Below are 25,513 nucleotides of genomic sequence, written 5' to 3'. Positions count from 1 at the left end.
AGCCCGCTCTGGGTGGGTGTCCCCTCGGCGCTTCCCTGATGCTGTCTGCACCAGCATGGACTGTTACACGGCGAACTGGAACCCGCTCGGGGACTCTGCCTTTTACCGGTGAGCCGCCTCGCCCTCCCGCCCATGGCCCGGCTTACCCCGCTCGCCCGCCGGCTGGAGTCACCCGGCGGCTCTGGCGGCCCTAGCCCCCGTCACTACTGGCGCTGGGGTCCGCCCGGCGCTGGCTCTCCCAGAGCGTCTGCCACTTAGCGCACAGCGGCCTACGAGCGGGGAGCCGGGCCTTCTCTGCTCCAGAAAAGGAAACTGAGGCAAGCACAGTGGTCACGCCGAAGCCCAGGTCTGTTAGCCTCCGGAAGGATGCTCAAATCGCGTTGAGGGAGGCCGCTCGCTGGTGACAGCGAGTGCCCGGTCTCCTGCCGGAAAGTGCTGCTGAAGTCAGACCACAGGGGCGCTCCGAGGGGGGCGGGATCGCACGGCGGGCGGGGTAACAGTGCTGACCAAGGCTGGGAAAAGGCGGCGAGTCGTCCGTGAATCCCGGAACAGCGGGAGTGAGAACCCCTGGCTTAGGGCAGCCCTCCCATGGGAGTTGTAGAGTCCTAAAACACCGATGTTTCTAACGTGTAAACCCGTCACATCGTTACCCAGATTAGGATTTTCCCATAGCTTCCCTACTTAGGAAAAAGTACGACCTTCTCATGGAACAAACATCTATCTACAAGACAGCCCTGTTTGTCTCTCCAACCTTATCTGCCGCTCTCCTACCCAAATCGTGCATTCCAGCCACGCAGAATTACAGGGCCCCAACCAGTCTGCAGTTCCTTTTGTGGACACTGCCATTTCTCTATCTCATTGAAGAATTTTATGCATCCTTCAGGACTTAGTTCAAGGGTTCTTTTTGGAACTGTGCCTGATTCTCCTCCAATAGAGAATCCTGTGGGCCTCACTGGGCCCAGCGCTAGGGTCTATTAGGTATGGCCTATTTGTATATTTAGGCGATATTTGTATAGGTTTCTTCTGCTAAACAAAGCTCCTTGAGGGCTGAAAGCGTGTTTTTTTATTTTTATTTTCTTTCCTTTTTTTTTTTTTAAAGACAGAGTCTTGCTCTATTGCCCAGGCTGCAGTGCATTGGCACTTGGCTCACTGCAACCTCCACCTCCTGGGTTCAGGCAATTCTCCTGCCTCAGCCTGCCGAGTGGCTGAGACTACAGGCCCCCGCCACCACGCCTGGCTAATTTTTCACTCCACTCTGGGCAACAGAGCAAGAATCTGTCTGGGGCAGGGCGGGGCGGGGTAGGGGGCAGATATGCCTGTGCAATATGAAAAAATTGCAAAAAATTCATTAAAATCCATAAAATCACTGGGCGCGGTGACTCATGCCTGTAATCCCAGCACTTTGGGAGGTCAAGGCTGGCGTATCACAAGGTCAGAAGTTTGAGACCAGCCTGGCCAATATGGTGAAACCCCGTCTCTACTAATAATACAAAAATTAGCGGGGCGTGGTGGCGTGTACCTGTAGTCCCAGCTACTCAGGAGGCTCAGGCAGAAGAATTGCTTGAACCTGGGAGGTGGAAGTTGCAGTGGGCCAAGATGACGCCACTGCATTCCAGTCTGGACGACGGTGTGAGACTCCATCTCAAAAAAAATCCATGAAATCAGTAGGAAATAATTACTTCAACTTGTTTCTGTGGAGGGGTATATCAGCTGACAAAAGTAGCCACATCATCTAGTATTTACACACCAGCTAGTTGACACAACATTCACTTTTAAAATATTAACTTGTATTATTTTGAAGATACCTGTTGCCTACCCAGGCTTATTAAATCAAAGAGTACTGCAGACAGTGACCTCATTACCGCAGAGCTCTTATTTATCAGATGTAGTCTTTACTTTGTTGACATGTTAATAAAGTTTTAAAAGAATGTATGTGTTGGGTACATGCCACAGACACAACCTGAATGGCTAACCTACCCTTACCTGTGCTGTACTGCCAGAAAGGATTAGGGGTCTAAGCCTTGCTGGGGTGGATATTTATATTTTAAGTTGCTAACAGCTATTGAGCCTTTCTTATGTACTAAACATTATGCTAAGTACTTTATGTGTCTTAACTTGCTTAAGCCTTACAATCCCATGAGGTGGGTACCATCTTATTGATGAGGAAGCTGAGGCACAGAGAGGCCAGGTTATCCAACTACTGACCAGGTTACACAGCTATTGAGTAGTGGAATCAGACTTTTAACCCAGACAGGTTCTAGACCCCTGTTAAAACATAGGGTTTCAGGTAGGGGGGCGGTTAACTGGAAAATATAAGAGTATGTTTCACCTTTTCCACGAGAGTGGAAATGCTTTAAGAGCAAGTACTTATTTTTGTTCATATGTGTGCATAGCTTTGTGCATAGGCAGGCCTAAGTGAATGAATGATAAACAGGTGGCAGACATTGCATTTCAAGACCTATCTGCCTGACAGGATTCTTTTGCATTGGAAGTAGTATTCTGGAGAACTCACGCAATTTGGGAAGGCGAGGAAGAGAAATGGTGACCAGTTCTTATGGGACTCCAGAAGTCAGGCCATTTTTTTAATCTTAAAAATGCAACTTGGGCTAATCTAATTAATTAATTTGTCCCGTTCCTTTTGCAGTCTGAGCCTGTATAATAAAACAGATTTGGAAGGGTTCTACCTGCCCTCATAGAACTTACAGGCAGCAAGTGAGACAGTTGATAATCACTCAGTGTTTGTTTGATCATAATCAGTATAAGGAGAGGTATAGGAGCAAATAACCTAAGAGAACTACTGAGACCAGCTCGGCTGTAGAGACCACCCCCTACCTAGGTGGTGCTGAAAGCATTAAGAAGCAGACACCCAGATAGAACAGCAAAGTGGAACTGTCTGGGGGTCAACAGTCTTCTGAGCTGAGAGCCTCAGAGGCTGACAGCATTCTGGGCTGCGGACCCCCGAGCAGATTTGAACCCATGTAGTTATTCTCTCTGAACAGGTGATTATTATCAACAGGCAGGTGTTCTGTGTTTTCTCATAGACCCAAGATAAACTAGGTAGGCAGCTGGTGCCTGCTTACCATTGATACTAGAAAGTATTCTCCACGAGGGAACCACGGGGGCAGGGTCACATATCCCATGCTTAAAGAATTATTTTAACCGGTGTATGATATACATATACTGTTTTGATACATTAGAATGCCCCAAGCAGTTTTCCCCTTGGGGCTGGAGGCAGCTAGGTTTTTCTTGGCATCATTCTTCTTAGCAAACAATATAATTTATCATACACTCAGCATTTCTCAGCAGAGAACATGTCACAGACTGGGGGAGTCAAAGGCAGAGAAGACATTCTGAAAGAAGTAATAATACCCTATCTAGGGAATGAGTAGATTTAGGTGCAGGAAGTGGGATGGAGGTGGAGAAGAGCATATATACAAAAGTCTTGCTGCAGGAAGGACTGGGGCATGCACAGTGACCTAAAGAGAGCCAGTGTGGCTGGAGTGCTATAGGCACCAGAAACAGTAAATGCCCTTGAAAGGAAATGCTCTTCTTTTAGGGATCACACCCTGCAGGGATTTGTAGCCCAGAACAATGGGAAGCCTCAATTAAAGGGCCTTAACAGAAGATTGATGTGATTGGATTTGCAAGGGTGTGTGTGTGTGTATTTGTTTTAAGTTCCTTTTGTAGCCAATAGTGGGGAAAAGTTGGCAGGAACAAGCAAAAGTGGAAGCAAGGGAGATGGTTAGGAGTCTGACAGAACAGACCAGGAAGAAGTTGAAGATGGCCAGTACTGTGGGTGGTGATGGTGGAGGTGGAGAGAAGGGGCCAATCTGAGAGAAATTTAAAAGGTAAAATGGAAGCAATTTATAATGATTGCACTTGGTAGGGAGGAAGGAGAGCAAGGAATCAAGGATGACTTGGATTTGGGGCTTAAATAAAATCATGAGAAAGGAAGAGTGAGTTTGGCAGGGAAGAAGGTGAACTTAGTTTTAAATACATTGAATTTCACGTACTTAAGAAGCATATTATGGTGAAAGAAAGGAGAGTTAAGATGCGTTATAAACTGCTGAAATTATTTTTAGAAGGGTGGGCAACTATTTAAGTAGTTATATTTTTGTTTCATTTTGTTTTTTTAATATATAAACATGAACTTTTTTCAAAAAAATCAGCCATGTATAGTGGCGTACACATGTAATCCCAGCTACTTGGGAGGCTGAACAACAACAACAAAAATGAACATGTTAAAAAATGGTGGTTAAATATAAATGATAAAAAATTTACTATCTTAACCATTTTTTAGTGTACTCTTTAGTAGTGTTAAGTATATTCACGTTGTTGTGTAACCAGTATCCGTAACTTTTTCATCTTGCAAAACTGAAATTCTGTACCCGTAAACAGTAACTCCCCATTTCTTCCTCCCCTCAGCCCATGGTAATCACTATTCTATGTTCTGTCTCTGAATTTGACTACTCTAGACTCCTTATGTAAGTGGAGTCCTACACCACTTATCTTCCTGTGACTGGCTTATTTCACTTAGCATAATATCTTCAAGGTTTATTTATGTTGTAGCATATGTCAGAATTTTCTTCCTTTTTGAGGCTGAATAATATTCCATTGTATGCATATACCACATTTTGCTTATCCATTTCATCTATCCATGGACACTTGGGTTGCTGTCAGCCCTTGGCTGTTGTGAATAATCTACTATGAATGTGGGTCTACAAATATCTCTTCAATATTTTCTGTACTTGGCTTTTTTTTTCTTTTTTTTTTTTTTTTTTGAGACAGAGTGTCACTCTGTTGCCCAGGCTGGAATGCAGTGGCGAGATCTCAGCTCACAGCAACCTCCACCTCCCGGCTTCAAGCGATTCTCCTGCCTCAGCCTCCCAAGTAGCTGGGATTATAGGCACCCATCTCTTGCCCAACTAATTTTTGTATTTTTGGTAGAGATGGGGTTTCGCCATGTTGGCCAGGCTAGTTTCGAACTCCTCACCTCAGGTGATCTGCCCGCCTTAGTCTCCCAAAGTGCTGGGATTACAGGCGTGAGCCGCCCGCCCAGCCTCTGTACTCCACTTTTAATTATTTTGGGTATATACCCAGAAGTGGAATTTCTGGATCATATGGTAAATCTATGTTTACTTTTTTGAGGAACTGCTATATTGTTTTCCATAGTAGCTGATACACCATTTTACATTCCCAGCAACAATGCCCACGAGTACTTTAATAGTATATGTTTTTGAGACAGGCTGGAAACAAGGAATTACAGAAGTGACAGTGAATGCTCTTTAGGGCCTGGGATTTGGAAATTACTGAATGATACCCCAAGGCAACCAGATTATACCTAACAATGCGTCTTCCTCCCATATGGCCTGATATCTTAGCTTGGACAGGTAGAGATCATCTATTTTCACACAAGGGTCTTCTCACACCCCAGTAGACTGTGCTTCTCCAGCAGTTCAGCTGCCGTGCCACAGGAATTTCCTGTTTCTAGCAGGGGACTGGAATTGAAGCTACCAGTACCATTAGGTTTAACGATTTCCTCATATTAGATTCCAAGATCCATTTACTGCTGCTGAGATTTCCACTTCTGGAACCTAAGAGTGGAGAAGAAAGATGGAGCTGGCCTTCCTCACTAAGGGTGTGGCTTGTCCTCACAAATTCGTCACCCTTAGGCTTTTCTGAGGGTGAGGTTTTTCTGAGAAGCTGCCCTTCACTCTGCCCATCCATGCCCTGTGGTACCCTCCAAGCACAGCTTGAGTCACCTCACTGTACTCAAGAAGCCCACTTTAAAGCTTCAGGAGGTGGTCCATACATGAGTGCCCTTCACTCCCTGACCCTTTTGTGCCCACTTTGGGGGTCCCTTGTGCCTCCTTCTCACCTGGTCTGTGTTGCTGATGACATCCTGGACCAAGTGCATTGCTCCCTGATTGTTGTTTTGGCCCACAGCCTCCTAGGCATCCTAGCTCTTGCCAACTTCCAGGGTGACTTCAGTGGCCACCTGGCTTCATGGTTCTGTGACCTCTACTCAGGTGATTTTATCCATCACAGCCACCCCACCCTTGTGCTTATCCAGAACTCCTCTACCTCTGAAATGCTGAATTCAAACTGCCCTCTCTCTGACCACAAGCTCTTTTCTGCACCGATACTCTAATACCTCCTGATGATATACCCATCTTTCGACCTCCTCAGGATCGTCGTTCATGGAGCCCTTTGTTCCCTTGGTGTCTACCTGCAGAATCCCCTTCTGTAGATGTTTCTTTCTCTACCCACATTAGAGTACAGCCACAGTGAGTTGCTTCAGTTTTTTTCTTACCCTTTCCCTAACCTTGATTCTTTGTCCTTTGGTTACACCTGCCCTGTGCAGAGCCACCTCCCAGTGCACCAGTCTCTCACCACCTCTGTACATGTACCCAGGCTGATGAGCACTGCCATGAGGTTCACACAACAGGCAGATTGGGACACCAACAGGCACCAACCCCAACTGGGCTCTCAATCCTATTATATGGAGTCAGCCTGCATTCACTCACTACAAGGGCTCTACTTTTATTTATTTCTTATTTTTAACTTTAATTATTTTAGAGACGAGATCTTACTCTATCATTCAGGCTGGAGTGCGGTGGTGCAGTCTTGGCTAACTGCAGCCTCAACCTCTTGGGCTCAGGTGATTTGCCCACCTCAGGCTCTCAAAGTGCTGGGATTAGAAGTGTGAGCCACCATGCCTGACTGAAGCAACATTTTTGCAAGGTTGTTATCAGGTGTAATAGTGAGCGGAGCCACTCCCACTTCCACCTCTTGAATCTAGGTCCCAAATGGCGGAGATAACACCATATAATCATCTCTGATTAAAAGCATAGGCTGCATCCTGTAAAACAAGCCCTATCCTTTTAAGGACATGGTCTTGCAATTGGTGCTATAACCAAGTTGTCAGTAAATTTAGGTCAGCCACTTCTGAGTGATGGGGCTTAGGGTAAGGCCAATTGATCCCATAGCCCTGAGCCCACTGCTACCTTTCTTTGCTATGAAATGAGGTCCTTGATTAGATGCAGTGCTTTGCAGAATGCCACAATGCTGGATAAAGAATTCTGTAAATCCACAGATGGTGGGTGCTGGAAAACACATTGCAGGCAGGAAAGGCAAATCCACATTCAGACTATGTATCTGTACCAGTGGGGATAAATCGTTGCTCTCTCTGAAATAGAAGAGACCCAATGTGATCAACTTGTAGGCTAGTTCCTCCAGGAATGATGCGATACTGGAGTCATGTGTTGTCTTTGCTATTGGCAGTGTTACTTGGCTTGGGAGGCTTCTAAGACATCTACCCCAAGTTAGGTTATCAGGGTTTTCAAGCAAAAGCTAGTCTCCTTGGAGACAGGAAGGCTTTCCTCTGGCAAGGGAAGCTCAGAATGACCTAGGAATCCAAAATTGTCAGTTTCATGTAGATCTAACCAGATGTCCCTCTTCCAAGATTCAGGATCTCATTGTTTCCTATCAGTACCCTAATTTTCACACAAGAAATGGTATGTTGGCGAATTCAACTGTTGTAACTCAACAACTCACACAATTTTGTGTTTGATTTTCAGTAAAAGCAGCTATGTGGCTACAAGAAATAAGGTTTTTTTTTTTTTTTTTTTTGAGATGGGGTTTTGTTCTTGTTGCCCAGGCTGGAGTGCAATGGCACAATCTCAGCTCACTGCATCCTCTGCCTCCCTGGGGTTCAAGTGATTCTCCTGCCTCAGCCTCCTGAGTAGCTGGGATTATAGGCATGCACCACCACGCCCGGCTAATTTTTTGTAATTTTAGTAGAGACGGGATTTCAGCATGTTGGCCAGGCTGATCTCAAACTTCTGACCTCAGGTGATCCACCTGCCTCGGCCTCCCAAAGTGCTGGGATTACAGGTGTGAGTCACCGCACCTGGCCAAAACAAGATTCTTTTAGGGCTGTTATAGAAGCCTTCTGCTTCTCAGAACGTGACTCAAGTTGAATGTTAACGGACCTGAGATCACTTTCTCTTTGTAAATGTTCAAGTGTGCTCAAAATAATCCATTCCATACCACCATGTATAAAGTCATCATTACTCCCATAGTGGCAAATACAGAAGTCACTCCCATAGTACATGTTTCAGTTACCATTTCATCACAGTAAACTGCAGACTTGATAAATTGTGATGCAAGTACATACAATGGGTTATAGCATCTGTTTTCCATTGACAAAGAGCTCAACACCAAGCCAGTTCCCAAATCCCATCTTTAGCGGATCTGTCTTCTGGGACTAGTCCCTCTATTCCAAGTCCATATCAGTCTGGGTCCAGGTCCAGTCAGAAGACTTAACCTGGAAAGTTTAATATAAAGAATTGTTGGCCAGGTGCTCACGCCTGCAATTTTAGCACTTTGGGAGACTAAGTGGGTGGATTACCTGAGGTCAGGAGTTTGAGACCACCCTGGCCAACATGGCGAAACCTTGTCTCTACTAAAAATACAAAAAATTAGCTGGGCGTGGTGGTGGGCACCTGTAGTCTTAGCTACTCAGGAGGCTGAGGCAGGAGAATCACTTGAACCCAGGAGGTGGAGGTTGCAGTGAGCCAAGATTACACCATTGCACTCCAGCCTGGACAACAAGAGGGAAACTCCATCTCAAAAAAAAAAAAATATATATATATATATAGTAAGTCACAGCCAGCGGCTCGGTGTACAGGTGTGCAGAGGGAGTTTGTGGAAACCCTAGGACACAGGCAGCATGCAGCCAGTGGCCCGGCAAGTTGGTATGAAGAGGAAGTGGGGACCTGATATGGTCAGGAAGCCTGGAGTATAGCGTCTGTCGAGAGAACCTGAGAAAAGCGATACGGGCAGGGCTGCAGTGTTGCCGAGGGACCATGCTTTGTGGATGTGTGGCTGGGGCAGAGCAGTTCCAGATGTTCTCACACGCTGACTGCTGGCTGGTGGCCACCACTGGAAGCACAGGAGGGCCCTTTCCTAATGCAGTGTCCTTCCAGCGCCCTCTGCTGAGAAAGCTTAACATGCTCGCTATAAAGAAGAAATGCTTAAAGGAACGCTGACCATTACCATAGAACATGTGTTAAAGGGTGAATTTGGAGCTGAGAGGCAATACGGTGATAACTGGCATGCTAGATCTGTATGAATATCTATTTTCCTATCAGATGTTTTTTCACCCAATAATTTTAGTTATAGAATGTCAAAAGAAATCCATATGGGTTGTAAAGAATTCAAATAATGCCAAAGGATATACAGACATACTTTGGAGATATTACAGGTTCAATTCCAGACCACAACAATAAAGTGAATATTGCAAAACACATCACATGAATTTTTTGGTTTCCCAGTGCATGTAAAAGTTTTATGTTTACACTATACTGTAGTATATTAAGTATGCAATAGCATTATGTCTAAACAAATGTACATACCTTAATTTAAAAATACTTTATTGCTAAAATGTGCTAGTGATTATCAGAGCCTTAAGCAACTTGTAGTATTTTTTCTGGTGGAGGGTCTTACCTCAATGGTGATGGCTGCTAACTAATCCGAGTTGTGGTTGCTGAAGGTTAGGGTAGCTACCACAATTTCTTAAAACAACAATGAAGTTGCCATATCAGTGGGCTCTTCCTTTCATGAAAGGTTTCTCAGTAGCATGCATTGCTGTCTGATAGCATTTTATCCACAGTAGAACTTCCACAATTTAGTCAATCCTTTCAAACCACACCGCTGCTTTATTAACTAAGTATATGTAATACTCTAATTCTTTTGTTGTCATTTCAACAGTGTTCACGTAGTAGATGCTGTCACCAGTAGTAGATGCCATCTCAATAAACCACTTTCAGCTGGGAACGGTGGCTCACACTTGTAGTCCTAGCACTTTGGGAGGCTGAGGTGGGCGGAGCACTTGAGGCCAGGAGTTCAAAACCAGCCTGGCCTACATGGTGAAACCCCATCTCTACTGAAAATACAAAAATTAGCCAAGTGTGGTGGTGGGTGCCTATATTCCCAGTTACAGGAGGCCTAGGCAGGAGAAGTGCTTGAACTTGGGAGAGAGAGGTTGCAGTGAGCTGAGATCATGCCACTGCACCTCAGCCTGGGTGACAGAGTGAGACTCTGTCTCAAAACAAACAAACAAGCAAACAACAACAACAACAACAAAAAACCCAGTTGCTTTGCTCATCCGTAAGAAGCAAATCCTTATTCGTTCAAGTGCTGAGATTGAAGCAATTCAGTTACATCTTCAGGCTCTACTCCTAATTCTGATTATCTTGCTATTTCTACCACCTCTGCAGAGACTTCTACTAAAGTCTTAAACCCCTCAAAGTCATCCATGAGGATTGGAATCAACTTCCTCCAAACTCCTATTAATGTTGATATTTTGATCTCCTCTCATGAATCATAAGTGTTCTTAATGGCATCTAGAATCATGACTCCTTTCCAGGTTTTCAGTTTACTTTGTCCAGATCCATTAGAGGAACTGCTATTTATGGCAGCTATAGCCTTAAAATGTATTTCTAGGCTGAGCACAGTGGTGCATGCCTGTAATCCCAGCACTTTGGGAGGCCAAGGTGTAGGAATCACTTGAGGCTAGGAGTTCAAGACCAGCCTGGCAACAGAGTGAGTCCCCATCTCTACACACACACGCAAATTGTTTTAGCCAGGCACACTAGCATGCGCTAGTAGTCCCAGCTACTTGGAAGGCTGAGGCTGGAGAATCACTTGAGCTCAGGAGTTTGAGGCTCCAAGGCTACAGTGAGCCGTGATCACATCACTGCACTCTATCCTGGGCAACAGAGCAAGACACTGTCTTTCTTTAATTAAAAAAAAAAGAGAGAGAGAAAGAAAAAAGTCTTATATAAGGCTTGAAAATTGAGGCCAGGCGCGGTGGCTCACACCTCTAATCCCAACACTTTGGGAGGCTGAGGCTGATGAATCACTTGAGATCAGGAGTTCGAGACCAGCCTGGCCAATATGGTGAAACCCTGTCTCTACTTAAAAAAATACAAAAATTAGCCAGGCATGGTGGTGTGTGTATATAGTTTCAGCTACTCAGGAGGCTGAGGCAGGATAGTTGCTTGAACCTGGGAGGCAAAAGTTGTGGTGAGCTGAGATTGCACCACTGGACTCCAGCCTGGGCAACAGAGTGAGACTCCATCTCAAAAAAAAAAGAAGTTTGAAATCACTCCTTCCTTGATCCATGAACTGCATAGTGGATGTTGTGTTAGAAGGCATAAAGACAACATTAATCTCCATCAGAGTATTTCGGGGACCAGGTACGTTGTCAATGAGCAGCTATGTTTTTAAAGGAATCTTTTTTTCTGAGCGGTAGATCTCAATAGTGGGCTTTAAACATTTAGTAAACCATGCCATGCCATCTAGGCTTTGTTATCCCATTTCTAGAGCACAGCTAGAGTAGATTTATCATAATTCTTAAGGGTCCTAGGATTTTCATGATGGTAAATGAGCATTAGCTTCAACTTAAAAGTCACTAGCTGCATTAGGCCCCAACAAGAGAGTCAGCCCTGTCCTTATATGCTTTGAAGCCAGGTGTTTACTTCTTTCTAGCTATGAAAGGTCTAGATGGCATCTTCTTCCAACATAAGACTGTTTTATCTACATTGAAAATCTGTTGTTTGGCCAGCCACCTTTGTCAATGATCTTTTCTAGATCTTCTGGATGACTTGTTGCAGCTTCTATGTCAGCACTTGCTCCTTTACCTTGTGCTTTTATATTACAGAGATGGTTTCTTCCCTTAAACTTCATGAACCAACTTCTGCTAGCTTCAGACTTCTGCAGCTTCCTCACCTCTCTCAGCCTTTATAGAATTTAAGAGTTAGGGCCTTGCTCTGGATTAGGCTTTGGCTTAAGGGAATGTTGTGGCTGGTGTGATCTTATACAGAGTTCACTAAAAGTTTCTCCTTATCAGCAAGGAGGCTACTTTGCTTTCTTATCATTCCTATATTCACTGGAGTAGCACTTTTAACTTCCTTCAAGAACTTTTCCTTTGCATTCACAACTTGGCTAACTGGCACTCAAGACCTGGATTTTGACCTGTCTTGGCTTTCAACATGCCTTCCTCACTAAGCTTAATAGTTTCTAGCTTTTGATTTAAAGTGAGAGATTTACCACTCTTCTTTCACTTGAACAGATAGAGGGTTTTTAATTGGCCTAATTTCGACACTGTGTGTCTCAGGGAATAGGAGGCCCAAAGAGAGGGAGAGATGATCGGGAAACGGCTGGTTGGTGGAGAAATCAGAACACATACAATACGTATTAAGCTCACCATTATGTATGGGCTCAGTTTGTGGCACCCCAAAACAATTACAATAATAACATCATTGATCACAGATCACTAGATTAGATTTATAATAATGAAAAACTTTGGAATATTGTGAGAATTACCAAATTGTGACATAGAGACATGAAGTGAGCACATGCTGTTGGAAAAATGACACTGATAGATTTGCTTGACTCAGCATTGCCACAAACCTTCAATTTGTAAAAATGCAGTAACTGCCAAGTGCAGTAAAGCAAAGTATAACAAAATGATGTATGCTTGTAATATAAAAATGGACAGCTCCCCAGGTGTGTCCCCATCTACCACCCTCCCCAAAGGTAATCACTGTCTCTGGCTTAGTATGGAAGTCTCTTGAGCATTTTTCTATATGTTAACACAGAAAGTAAAATAATGAAATAGCATTTATTGTGCTTCTGTATGACCCATTGTCTCATTTCAAGTATCAATTTGCACTAATTTGAAATGCCATCTTTATTATATGCTCAATTCTGAGCTCTTTTCCTAGACTCCATTTTCCTCCATTGATCTATTTGCACATTCCTGTACCAAAATAATAGTTTTAAGTTAACTTTTTATAGTGTGTGATATCTGGTATACATCTGTTCTCGTATTTTCTTTTTTTTTTCTTTTTTTTTTTTTAGTATATTAAAAAGTGACAGTACAAATGCTGTGGTTATATTAAAAAGGATCCTTATTTTTCAACAAATGAACTTTTGTAAACAATTCTGTGGAGGAAAACAGTATCTTAATACATAAATGTTTTTGTTAAACAAGATTTAAAAATTTTAAAATTAGAAAATGTTAAGATTAGATTCTCTCAAATGTTCAAACAAAAAAGCTGCCTGTACAATCTCCATTAAATGTGTCTTTGTACGCATCCTGGGCACTTTGAAAATGTTAAAATGTTAAAGTTTGGCCAACAGAGGCAGTACTTAAAGGCTTCATGAATCTTTTTCCAAAGGAGTATGCTTTCAGTAAAACATTTTACCATTTTATCTAACTATGCACTGACATTTTTGTTCTTCCTGAAAAAGGGATTTATGCTAACTCTGTATTTTTAGTGTAAAAACATACATGTAGAGATATTTCAACTTCCTGAGTGACTTATTATACCTCGAATGTGATTTAATGAACAATTTCTAAAATTTTAGAATGAAACAGTATGTGTAGATCTATACTTGTATGTTCAACTAGGGTAAAGCTCAAGAGCATGTCACAGAATTTATACCTAAATTATCTAAGAAGTTAAGCAATGCCTTTATCCCCAGACTTAACCAATAGCCTTCTCAAATAGAATGTTAGTAAAATGAATCACTGAAAAGTTGTATTTTTGAATTTATTAACAAAATACTGGTAGCCATTTTAGACTGTCAACTTGGATGTTTTCTATTATGTACACCGAAATCTGATTCACTAGCAAGAAATTTCTTGCCATATAAAAAGACAACAGATAATTAAAATATCTGCTTTATCATACAACTTTGCCCCCTCCTAAAGTGTCTAAAATGATTAGGAATTGTAGCACTTTTTTTTTTTTTTTTTTTGCATAAAACCCTCTCTTCTTCATAAAACCCTGAGATGAAAGGTTATTACTGTAATAAAACCACAATTCATTTTGTATGAAATTGTAGCTTTAAAAAATGTATAAAGAAATGTGACAACTTGTAAAGCTGCTCTGTACAGTTTTTCAACAAACTATTTCCCTATCAACTTAGTTAAAGGGCCTAAAATGACCCTATAAAAACAATGTCCTTTTAACACATGTTAGTGTCGAGATAAGCGCCATTTTCCATTTCTACTATTGTCTCTTCTGTTATCATAGTCATGGCTCCAGCCATCATGTTTCCTATCTTCATAGAAGAAATCATCTCTGCTTCCCCTGTAATGATGATCAGACCCATGATCAGTGTAACGCTGTTCCTGGCTATAATGTCTATCTGTTAGGTAGGGATGAGAATTCATTCTGACTTTACGCTGTGAGGATGGGGTATCTTGGCGCCACTGGGAGCTTGAAGATTGGTTAAAACTATGACTGATGGTGAAAATCCTGATTGATCCAGAGGTGGAGAAGCAAATTTTCCACCCTATGACATTTGTCTCAAAGCACTGTTCATCACTGCTTGTCTCTGAAAATTTTCTGGAGAAGAGAAAGATCTATGAATTATCTGTGCTGATGAAGTCATGTTATCCATAGTTCTTTCGTACCTGCTGCTAGGAGATGTGGAGGTAGGGCTTGAATTTCCAACATGATGCTGGGGATATGACAAACTGACATCTTGCGATGTCAGTTTTTGGTTTTTTTTTTGCAATTATTGAGGAGTGATTTACTTCCAATTATATAGTCACTTTTGGAATAGGTGTGATATGGTACTGATAAGAATGTACGTTTTGTGTATTTGAAGTGGAGAGTTCTATAAATGTTTATTAAGTTTACTTATTCCGGGTCTGAGTTCAAGTCCTGTATATCCTTGTTAATTTTCTATTTCGTTGATCAGTCTAATGTTGACAATGTGATGTTACAGTCTCCCACTGTTATTGTGTGGGAGGCTAAGTCTCTTTATAAGTCATTAAGAACTTGTCTTATGTATCTGGGTGCTCCTGTATTGGGTACATGTATATATAGGATCGTTAGCTCTTCTTGTTGCATTGATCCTTTTACCATTTATGTAATGTCCTTCTTTGCCTCTTTTGATCTTTGTTGCTTTAAAGTCTATTTTATCAGAGGTGAGAATTGCAACTCCTGCTTTTTATTAGTTTATTTATGTTTGCTCTCCGTTTGGTTGGTATATCTTCCTCTGTCCATTTGTTTCGAGTCTTTATGTATTGTTGCATGTGAGATGGGTCTGGATACAGCGTACCGATGGGTTTTGGCTTTTTATCCAGTTAATAATATATATGAGTTTAATACTGCCATTTGATACTAGCTGGATATATTTTTGGAAAGGCTGATACTGGTTGCTCCTTTATATGTATAGTGCTTCTTTCAGAAGCTTCTGCAAAGCAGGCCTGGTGTTGGTGAAATCTCTAAGTACTTGCTTGTTTGCAAAAGATTTTATTTTTCCTTCACTTTTGAAGCTCAGTTTGGCTGGATATGAAATTCTGGGTTGAAAGTTCTTTTCTTTAAGGATGTTGAATATTGGCCCCCTCTCTTTTCTGACTTCCTGATCTAAATTAAATTTTGATAGGCCTTCCATAAAGTTTAATACCATTAAGTAGATTCATTGCATAAGGAACAGATACTTCATGTTTGAAATTCACAAATGCAAACTGCTTTGGTTTGCCATCCTTATCTTTTGAAATTTTCACCTTTATTACTGGCCCAGCCTGGTGGAAAAGCTCGAAAAGGAGCTCCTTGGTGACTTTCATTTCCAGGTTGTCCACAAAGAGTGCGATCCGCGTCCGCCGCCGCCGCCCCCATCTCAACGTCGCCGCCTCCCTAACCTGGCCAAAGGGTCCTGTTCTCTTATTTTCAAATGTTCTTAAATATTTTGTGGTATTTAAATATAAATATAAATTTATATTTAGATTTATTATTTTGTGGTATTTATATTTAAATATATAAATATAATTATAAAGTTATATTTATATATAATTTTATTAATATAAATTTTATAAATTTACATAATTATATAAATTTATTTAAATTTAAATAAATATAAATTTATATTTAAATATAAATACCACAAAATATTTAAGATTTTTAGATATTTGTATATTCTTTCAGATGATTTTTTTCCCCTCTCTCTCTCTCTTTTTTTTTTTTTTTGAGACCAAGTCTCCCACTGTAGCCCAGGCTGGAGTGTAGTGGCACAATCTCAGCTCACTGCAACCCCTGCCTCTTGAGTTTAAGCAATTCTCATGTCTCAGCCTCCTGCAAGCTGGGATTATAGGTGCCCACCTCCATGCCTAGGTAATTTTTATATTTTTAGTAGAGACAGGGTTTCACCATGTTGGCCAGGCTAGTCTCAAACTCCTGACCTTGGGTGATCTGCCCACCCTGGCCTCTGAAAGGCGTGAGCCGTACCGCACCTGGCCCCACTATATGAAATTTAGAATCAGTTTGTGCATTACTACTCCACTGGCCAGATAATTGGCAGAAGATATTTATTGGAATCCTGTGCATTTATACATTATTTTGGATATTTCTCCATGTCTTTTATAGCTTTGGAAAAGATCTGATTTTGTAAAATTTTTCGTTAAATTTGTTATTTGATATCTTACAGTGTTATTCCCATCATTATTAGGATCTCTTAAAAGTTGTATTTTTTTTTTAATTTTTATTTTTTAGATGGAGTCTCACTTTGTCGCCCAGGTAGCTAGAGTGCAGTGGCATGATCTCAGCTCACTGCAACCTCTGCCTCCTGGGTTCAGGTGATTCTCCTGCCCCAGCCTCCTGAGCAGCTGGGATTACAGGCACTTCCTACTGAGCCTGGATAATTTTTGTATTTTTACTTTAATTTTATTTATTTATTTTTTTGAGACAGAGTCTTACTCTGTCACCCAGGCTGAAGTGCAGTAGCATGATCTTGGCTCACTGCAACCTCTGCCTCCTGGGCTCAAGTGATTCTCATGCTTCACCCTCCCAAGTAGCTGGGATTACACCACGCCTGGCTAATTTTTGTATTTTTAGTAGAGACAGGGTTTCACTGTGTTGGCTAGGCTGGTCTCATACTCCTGATCTCAAGTGATCCACCTACCTCACCTTGAAAAGTTGTATTTCTAATTGATTCTTGCTATGGTATGAAAATTTCTTGGTATAGAAAATAAACTGATTTTTGTTGATCATCCTACACCCTGTGTGAGAGTCTGGTATTCATTGTTTCCTAGACTGCTTTGGGTTTTTTCTTGTCGTTGTTGTTGTTTGTTTATTTTTCTTTTGAGACAGAGTCTCACTTTGTCACCCAGGCTGGAGTGCAGTGATGCTGTCTTGGCTCACTGCAGCCTCGACCTCCCAGGTTCAAGTAATCCTTCTGCCTCAGCCCTCCAAGTAGCCTGGCATGCTACTAGTAACTACAGGCATGTGCCACCACACCCAGCTAGTTTTTGTATTTTTTGTAAAGACGGGGTCTCACCATGTTGCCCAGGCTGGTCTTAGTCTCCTGAGCTCAAGCGAGCTGCCTGCTTCAGCCCCATGAAGTGCTAGGGTCACAGCTTTGGATTTTCTAAGTAGGTAATCATATTATTTGCAAATAATGAACTCTGCTCCTTCATCAAAATATAAACATCTCTTTTTTTTTTTTTTTTCTCAAATTATGTTGGCTAGAACCAAGGATGTCAAATAGTAGGTAATGATGGGCATATCCCTGATCACGAATGAGAAGATCCCTGAAATGATACTGGCTGAAATGCCCTTCCTGAACACTGTCTTCTCTTGGTGTCCTGGAATAGTGCCCACTTCTTTGTCTCTTTTGCTACTCCTTTTTCCCTCATCTTAAGGTATGCTGACATACCTCAAGCTCCCTACTCTGACTTCCCAAGCAGCACACACTCGGTGGTCCATGAGCATTTCAGATTGTAATCGTCTCATACCTCATGTGATTTGTGATTTGGTTACCTCCCATAAGCCAAGCGTTCACAGATTGACATCCCCAATCCAGGACTTCTCCCAGCACCATCTCACTGAAAAGCTCCTCTTGGATTTCTTTCAGGCACTGCTAACTCAGTACCTCTAAAACTAAGTTCATTGTCAATAAGCATAGAGCTGAACCCCTGGATATAAAGCCCACACCCTGATTCACAAAGAACCAGAAATAGGCCAGGCACTGCAGCTCACACCTGTAATACCAGCACTTTGGAGGCCAGAGTGGGAGGATTACTTGAGCCCAGGAGTTTGAGACCAGCCTGGGCAACATGGGGAGACTCCGTCTCTACAAAAAATAAAACAAAATAGCCAGGTATAATAGTGCACCCTGTAGTCCCAGCTACCCAGGAGGCTGAAATGGGAGGATCACTTGAGCTCGGGAGGTCGAAGCTACAGAGAGCTGTGATTGTGACAGTGCACCCGAGCCTGGGCAACACAACAAGACCCTCTCTCAAAAAAGAACTAGAAATGGAAGAAAGGCTTTCTTCCCTGAGAGACCCTTTCTCAGAGTCTCATTTCCTGTTAAAGCTGGCCTGAGCCAGCCACTTCACCTTAGTTCTATCTCAGTTTGTGCCTTGGATGTTGGCCACACAGTCTGCCTGGCTCAAGAGCTCCTGCCATCCTTGGACACTTGCCCCAAGAACCACATCCTTCCCTGCCAACACCCTCTGCTGCCTCTCCTGCTGTCCCTAGGCATGCATGTGGTCAGTTTGCCTAACTTTCTGGTCATCACCCTCCTCCCTGCCTCTGGGGGTAGGGGTGGAGACTTCCTCTACAGCCTTGTGGAAGACAAATGGAGGCTTTAGGAATTCCTCTGGGACTTACTCCCTCCGGATGCAGGGTAATGAGGCTAATCTCTGCTCATCTCTGTGTGGGCAGGAAATATGAGCTGTACAGCATGGACTGGGACCTGAAGGAAGAACTCAGGGATTGCCTGGTGGCTGCTGCACCCTATGGGGGCCCCATTGGTATGTTGCCACTCCACCACCACCTGCTCTGGGACCCTGGGATGAACTTAAGGTCCTTGATTCCTGGGGCCTTGCTGTCAGGTTGTTCTTGTTTCCACCGCCCACTCACCCTGCTGAGATGCTTTTACTTCTGGTTTTTATAGGCCTGCTTCACATGGGGTGGGCCTGGGGAGCCAGGACATGAGGCCTGCTTTACATGTGGTGGGCTTGGGGAGTCAGGACCTGAGGCCTGCTTCACATGGGGTAGGCGTGGGGAGCTAGGACAGAAGGTCTCTTCTCAAACTGCAGCACTGCTGAGGAACCCCTGGCGGAAGGAGAAAGCTGCCAGTGTAAGGCCAGTGCTCGATATATACTCTGCTTCTGGCATGCCTCTGGCCAGCCTGCTGGTGAGCATTTCTGACGGTCCCTGTGGCTGGAGGCTGGACAGGGTTTCCTCACCTGAGGACAGCCTCAGGAACCTCTCTCTTCCCTGCAGTGGAAGAGTGGACCCGTGGTGTCCCTGGGCTGGTCTGCTGAGGAGGAGCTGCTCTGTGTGCAGGAAGATGGTGCTGTACTGGTTTATGGGCTTCATGGTGACTTCCGGAGACACTTCAGCATGGGCAATGTAGGGGTCACGGAGGGCTGGGGAAGCGGGGTAGAGTGTATGACCCTGTGGCTCCGTCAACCCATGACCCCTCTCCTTAGGAAGTACTCCAGAACCGGGTTCTGGATGCCCGGATCTTTCACACTGAATTTGGTTCTGGAGTGGCCATCCTCACAGGGGCCCACCGCTTCACCCTCAGTGCCAATGTGGGTGACCTTAAACTCCGCCGGATGCCAGAGGTGCCAGGTAAGCCCTGACACCACTGAGATGGCCATTTAGTACCCACAGATGTGCCTCCAGCCTGTGAGACCCATAGAAGCAGAAACTGTGGGCCCTGGTAATCCTAACACTGTCCTTTTCCCTTGCCATAGGTCTGCAAAGTGCACCTTCCTGCTGGACTGCGCTATGCCAGGACCGAGTGGCACACATTCTTCTGGCTGTGGGGCCTGATCTATACCTCCTGGACCATGCAGCCTGCTCCACAGTGGTGAGGGCCCTGAGTGGGAATGAAGTGGAGGGGCTGGGGAGAGCAGTGGGAAGGCTCTGAAAAGTCCGTATATATCTGCCCTACCCCTACCCTGGCTCTGCCTCAGACACCGCCTGGCCTGGCCCCAGGAGTAAGCAGCTTCCTACAGATGGCTGTCTCCTTCACCTACCGACACCTGGCACTCTTCACAGACACAGGCTACATCTGGATGGGGACGGCATCACTCAAGGTGTGATCCTGAGGCAACACAGGGGTACTGTGCCTTGTTTAGGGTATAAGATTTTTTGGGGATGTGGGGGAGCTTTTCAACTAGAATGGTGACTGCTGGGGCAGGGCCATAACGTTGCCCACACCATTTCAGGAGAAGCTGTGTGAGTTCAACTGCAACATCCGGGCAGCTCCAAAGCAGATGGTCTGGTGAGGATGGGGGCGTTATTGCTGTGGGTGCGGTGAGACATAGCTTGCTTCCTGGGACAATCAGTTCCTTGATTCATCATGTCTACTGGCCAAGCCTAGTGGAGCTTGGATCTTACCTTCTCTGCCAGTGCACACTTGAAGGAAGCCATTGTCCTCTGTGGGCCACAGCTGCCTCAAGCTGAGGGCTCAGGGATAAGAGGGAAGTGGAGAGGTCAGCATACAGTCAGGGATGCAAGTGTGTACAGGCTGTCCTGAGACAAAGGGATGTGAGCAGCGATGTGGGAGACATGGCTGTGGGCCGGTGTCTAGCTGGGTATGTATGGTGCTTTCACAGGTGCAGCCGTCCTCGTAGCAAGGAGAGGGCTGTAGTGGTGGCCTGGGAGAGGCGGCTGATGGTGGTGGGCGATGCACCCGAGAGCATCCAGTATCCTTGGAGGGCTGCCTGTGTGTGGAGGGGAGAGGAAGGGAGGGTTCACCTGCCCCACCCCATATGTGGGTGCTCTTAAGAGCCTTAACCAAGCTCAGGTTTGTGCTAGACGAGGACTCCTACCTGGTGCCTGAGCTCGATGGTGTCCGCATCTTCTCCCGCAGCACCCACGAGTTCCTGCATGAGGTTCCAGGTGAGGCCTTCATGAGGGCACCACGTAACCCAAGGCATGGGCTCCTCGGTACCGCAGCTGCCCTGGGCCAGTGCTGCAGAGCAGGAATGGGGTGTTGAGGCAGGGCTGAGAGTTTCCTTGCCTTTCTCCCTCACTCACCAACTCCCTCCCACAGCGGCCAGCGAGGAGATCTTCAAAATTGCCTCAATGGCCCCCGGGGCGCTGCTCTTGGAGGCTCAGAAGGAGTATGAGGTAAAGCCCTGGACTTCTCCCCGGGTCCCAGGATGTGTTCCTCCTGCCCCTGCCCCAGCATGTATGGGCATAGCCAGGTGCCACCTGTCAAGAGAGAGGTCCAGAGAGGACACTGGTCTGGGCTGGGGAGGGCTGGCTCAGGTAGACTGAAGGGACACTGTGTCCTCCATATGGTGTGGTAGGGATGGGCAGGGCATCTCCACTATCCCCACCCAGTCAGGCACAGGTCTGGGTTAGTTACTATTGGGAGTTCTCAAGGCACCCCAAAGGCAGTTGTGGGCTGATATGGGATGATGTCTGTGGGCACCTTAGGTGGATTGAGTGGGCTGTGGGAGTTGGGGCTCCAGCCTGTACAGCTTATTTGAACCACAGCCCAGAATGTTTAGGGGCCAGATACAGGAGTGTTCTCTGTCATGACGTTCTGGCTCTGGACTCCTCCCCACCAGAAAGAGAGCCAGAAGGCAGATGAGTACCTGAGGGAGATCCAGGAGCTGGGCCAGCTGACCCAGGCCGTGCAGCAGTGCATTGAGGCTGCAGGACATGAGCACCAGCCAGACATGCAGAAGAGTCTGCTCAGGGTTGGCCTGGATGGCGGGTTGGGGAGGGTGGGGCTGGGAGGAGGTGGAATGGGCAGCCGGAAGCTCTTTACTATTACCCTCTGGCTCTTCTCAGGCCGCCTCCTTCGGAAAGTGCTTCCTGGACAGATTTCCACCCGACAGCTTCGTGCGCATGTGTCAAGACCTGCGTGTGCTCAATGCCGTTCGGGACTATCACATTGGGATCCCACTCACCTATAGCCAGTATCCCTGTGCACTCCAGAAGGGTGCTTACAGCCAGGGGTGGCAGGGGAAGGGGCTGGAGATGCAGTCTGCAGGTACTTGGCAGGCAGGGCTTATTCCCCAGCTGAATCCTTAACCAAGGAAAATACAGATACAAGCAGCTCACCATCCAGGTGCTGCTGGACAGGTAGCGTAAGCCCAAGGGTGCAGTGAGAGGGCTGTCGGGGGTAGGAATTACAGCCTTTGGTGGGGTCTTATGGTCACTGCTTCTGACCCATCTCTCTAGGATGTGGGAGGCCTGATGTGCAGGCTGAGACCACTCTGCCCCCCTCTTTCTCCTCCACCTCACTCCTTGTATCCTTTACCCACTGGGTCTACCAGGCTTGTGTTGCGGAGACTTTACCCCCTGGCCATCCAGATATGCGAGTACTTGCGCCTTCCTGAAGTACAGGGCGTCAGCAGGATCCTGGCCCATTGGGCCTGCTACAAGGCAAGGATGTGGGATGGGGTCCAAGGGTACTTAGGGGATTCCAGGCCCTGGTGAGTTGGAGAAAATAGAAAGTGTAGAACTGGGCCAGGCACGGTGACTCAGCCTATAGTCCCAGCACTTTGGGAGGCCGAGATGGGCGGATCACCTGAGGTTGGGAGTTTGAGATGAGCCTGGCCAACATGGTGACACCTCGTCTCTACTAAAAATACAAAAAAAGTGTCAAACTGAAGGGGTGGGTCCTAAGGGCTTGCAGGAGTGGAGAGTGAGGAATGGCATCCAGATGTGTGTGACACCCTGCATCCCTTGCAGGTGCAACAGAAGGATGTCTCAGATGAGGATGTGGCTCGAGCCATTAACCAGAAGCTGGGGGACACACCTGGTGTCTCTTACTCCGACATTGCTGCACGAGCCTATGGCTGTGGCCGCACGGAGCTGGCCATCAAGGTGTGGGTGCCCAGCCTTCCACAGACACTCTGATGTGGGTGTTCAGGGTCCCCATACCAGCTCCTCTCTGTGTCTTCCTTCTCACCTCACAGCTGCTGGAGTATGAGCCACGCTCAGGGGAGCAGGTACCCCTTCTCCTAAAGATGAAGAGGAGCAAACTGGCACTAAGCAAGGCCATTGAGAGCGGGGACACTGACCTGGGTGAGGGCAAGGCTGGGGGGCCCCTAGGGTGAGTGGGAGCCTGGCTGGAGTTCCACTCCACCTTATTCTCCTACAGTGTTCACGGTGTTGCTGCATCTGAAGAATGAGCTGAACCGAGGAGATTTTTTCATGACTCTTCGGAATCAGCCCATGGCCCTGAGTTTGTACCGACAGGTGTGTGTAGTGGGCAGGGTTGGGGCGGAGCCTCCTGAGCACTTGAGTTGGCCTTGCTGACTGATCGCCTGCCTATGGCCCCAGTTCTGTAAGCATCAGGAGCTAGAGACGCTGAAGGACCTTTACAATCAGGATGACAATCACCAGGAATTGGGCAGCTTCCACATCCGAGCCAGCTATGCTGCAGAAGAGGTCTGAGGCCCATGGGACATGTGGGACCTGGGGGCTGGGGCTGTTGGTCTGGTTCCTTCAGGAATCTAGGCCTTCGTGCTGGGTGTACACCCCATCTAGTCCTCACTGTGAGGGAGAGTCTGACGTGAGGCCAGGATGGGAGTTGGTGTCAGAGGAGCTAGCTGTTTCTCTAGGACATCAAAGTGGTGTACCTAGCAGAGAAGGGTGACCCTGGGCACAGGGATTGAGGAGAAAACTGTAGCCTGGGTGGGGAGGGCCAGGGTCCTCATGCTATGAGTTCAGGCCTGCCTTCTTGTCTTTGTAGCGGATTGAGGGTCGAGTAGCAGCTCTTCAGACAGCCGCCGATGCCTTCTACAAGGCCAAGAATGAGTTTGCAGCCAAGGTTTGGTGCACCCTTTTCTAAGAGGCTCTTCCTCCTCTACTGGTCTCCCCTCCTGATCCCTCATCCCCATCTTGCCTCATTATCCGGGTCCCCAGGCTACAGAGGATCAAATGCGGCTCCTACGGCTGCAGCGACGTCTAGAAGACGAGCTGGGGGGCCAGTTCCTAGATCTGTCTCTACATGACACTGTTACCACCCTCATTCTTGGTGGTCACAACAAGCGTGCAGAGCAGCTGGCACGTGACTTCCGCATCCCTGACAAGAGGTAGGTGAGGTCGCAGGCTGTAGGTGGGTCTAGGACCACCTGCCTCTCCTGCAGCACCTCCAAGCCCAGCTTTCCTGCAGGCTCTGGTGGCTGAAGCTGACTGCCCTGGCAGATTTGGAAGACTGGGAAGAGCTAGAGAAGTTTTCCAAGAGCAAGAAATCACCCATTGGCTACCTGGTGAGGCAGGGTCCTCCCTCCAGCCCACTTCCACTGAGGATAGTCTTTGGGGGAGGGGGATAGGCAGGGGGACAGACAGAATGGCCCATTCATGCTCCTGTTCAGCTGCCAACCTATTTAGTGAGTCCTTCCTGTATACGCATTAGTGGGCAGGCACCATCCGTTGTGTTGGGTGCACTGGAGGATGGATCCAAGTTTGCCTGCAGATGTTAGGGGAGGGAGAATGAGCTGCTTTCCTCAGGGAGGGCCACAGGGGGCACCATGTGCCAGAGGGAAAGTCCTGTTTGAGGAGGGTGGAGGGGGACAGGGAGGGTGCATATGGGAGGCAGTGAAGATACTGAGGGCTGTTTTCCATGGTGGGTAGTTCAGAGGTGTGGAGGGCAGGTTTGAGAATGCCAATCATGAGAGAACACACAGGACCTGCAAGGGGAGGTGGCAGGAATGCCTGTTACAAGGAGTAGTGGCGGGTGGTAGAGCAGAAGCTTAGAAATAATTGGTCTCAAGGCTCTGACAGAGCTTTGGTTTAGATGGTTTCTGCCCTAAGAATGTTGAGATCATAACTATCTGTGCATGGGGGCTGGGAGATTATATGTATTAATGGGCGTATACATATAAAATATATATGGACGATGTATCCATTGGGGTTCTGCTCATAAGAGAGAGGACAGGAGGCTATGCCTTCTCCCTCCACCCACTCCCTCTCCTCCTAAGCCTTTTGTGGAGATCTGCATCAAACAACACAACAAATATGAAGCCAAGAAGTATGCTTCCCGTGTGGGTCCTGAGCAGAAGGTCAAGGCTTTGCTTCTTGTTGGGTGCGTTGACTGAGGGCCTGTGGGTGCTGGGCAGCTGAGCTGTGGGCTGGTAAGAGGCACGGTTTGTGCCCTTGAGCAGCCCTGACACCACCTCCTCTCTTGCTCAAACCATAGTGATGTGGCTCAGGCTGCAGACGTGGCCATCGAACACCGGAACGAGGCTGAGCTGAGCCTCGTATTGTCCCACTGCACAGGAGCCACAGATGGGGCCACGGCTGATAAGATTCAACGGGCCAGGGCACAAGCCCAGAAGAAGTGATGAGTCCACTCTGCACATCTCAAGCAAGGGGTTCCTCCTAGCACCTGGGCTTGGCAGAAGGGTCATAGTTCATCCAGCTCCTCCCCCAGAGCAATGCTGAGGAGGTGGAGGGGTGGTAGTAGGGCTGTCTGGTTGTAAATAAAGTTGGAACACTTTAGA

The 25,513-nt window shown here is 46.1% G+C and overlaps 1 protein-coding gene and 1 pseudogene across 3 annotated transcripts; one reads left to right on the top strand and one right to left on the bottom strand.

The window, feature by feature from the left end:
- On the top strand, positions 1 to 25,513 carry VPS16 (VPS16 core subunit of CORVET and HOPS complexes). Of its 3 annotated transcripts, XM_012455328.3 has the most exons (24): positions 1 to 108; positions 18,750 to 18,838; positions 19,127 to 19,224; positions 19,314 to 19,442; positions 19,523 to 19,667; positions 19,793 to 19,908; positions 20,015 to 20,137; positions 20,270 to 20,325; positions 20,660 to 20,749; positions 20,851 to 20,945; positions 21,100 to 21,176; positions 21,623 to 21,754; positions 21,849 to 21,976; positions 22,107 to 22,142; positions 22,337 to 22,445; positions 22,755 to 22,889; positions 22,982 to 23,090; positions 23,167 to 23,264; positions 23,349 to 23,456; positions 23,761 to 23,838; positions 23,934 to 24,103; positions 24,184 to 24,280; positions 24,992 to 25,095; positions 25,210 to 25,513. In XM_012455328.3, exons 1-24 carry the CDS (start codon positions 56 to 58, stop codon positions 25,352 to 25,354), a joined length of 2,520 nt encoding a protein of 839 aa, XP_012310751.1. In that variant the 5' UTR covers positions 1 to 55; the 3' UTR covers positions 25,355 to 25,513. The 3 variants fall into 3 exon arrangements, with proteins under 3 accessions (XP_012310751.1, XP_064238350.1, XP_012310753.1); XM_012455330.3 differs by lacking the exon at positions 19,127 to 19,224 and having other exon boundaries at positions 21 to 108; XM_064382280.1 differs by lacking the exons at positions 18,750 to 18,838; positions 19,127 to 19,224; positions 19,314 to 19,442; positions 19,523 to 19,667.
- On the bottom strand, positions 14,054 to 14,567 carry LOC135276927 (RNA-binding protein 7-like; annotated as a pseudogene).

The sequence above is a fragment of the Aotus nancymaae genome, unplaced genomic scaffold, assembly GCF_030222135.1.
Source record: "Aotus nancymaae isolate 86718 unplaced genomic scaffold, 86718_ANA_hifiasm-v0.15.2.pri h1tg000029l, whole genome shotgun sequence".
Classification (NCBI taxonomy): domain Eukaryota; kingdom Metazoa; phylum Chordata; class Mammalia; order Primates; family Aotidae; genus Aotus; species Aotus nancymaae.
This window is presented reverse-complemented; position numbering and strand designations above follow the sequence as displayed.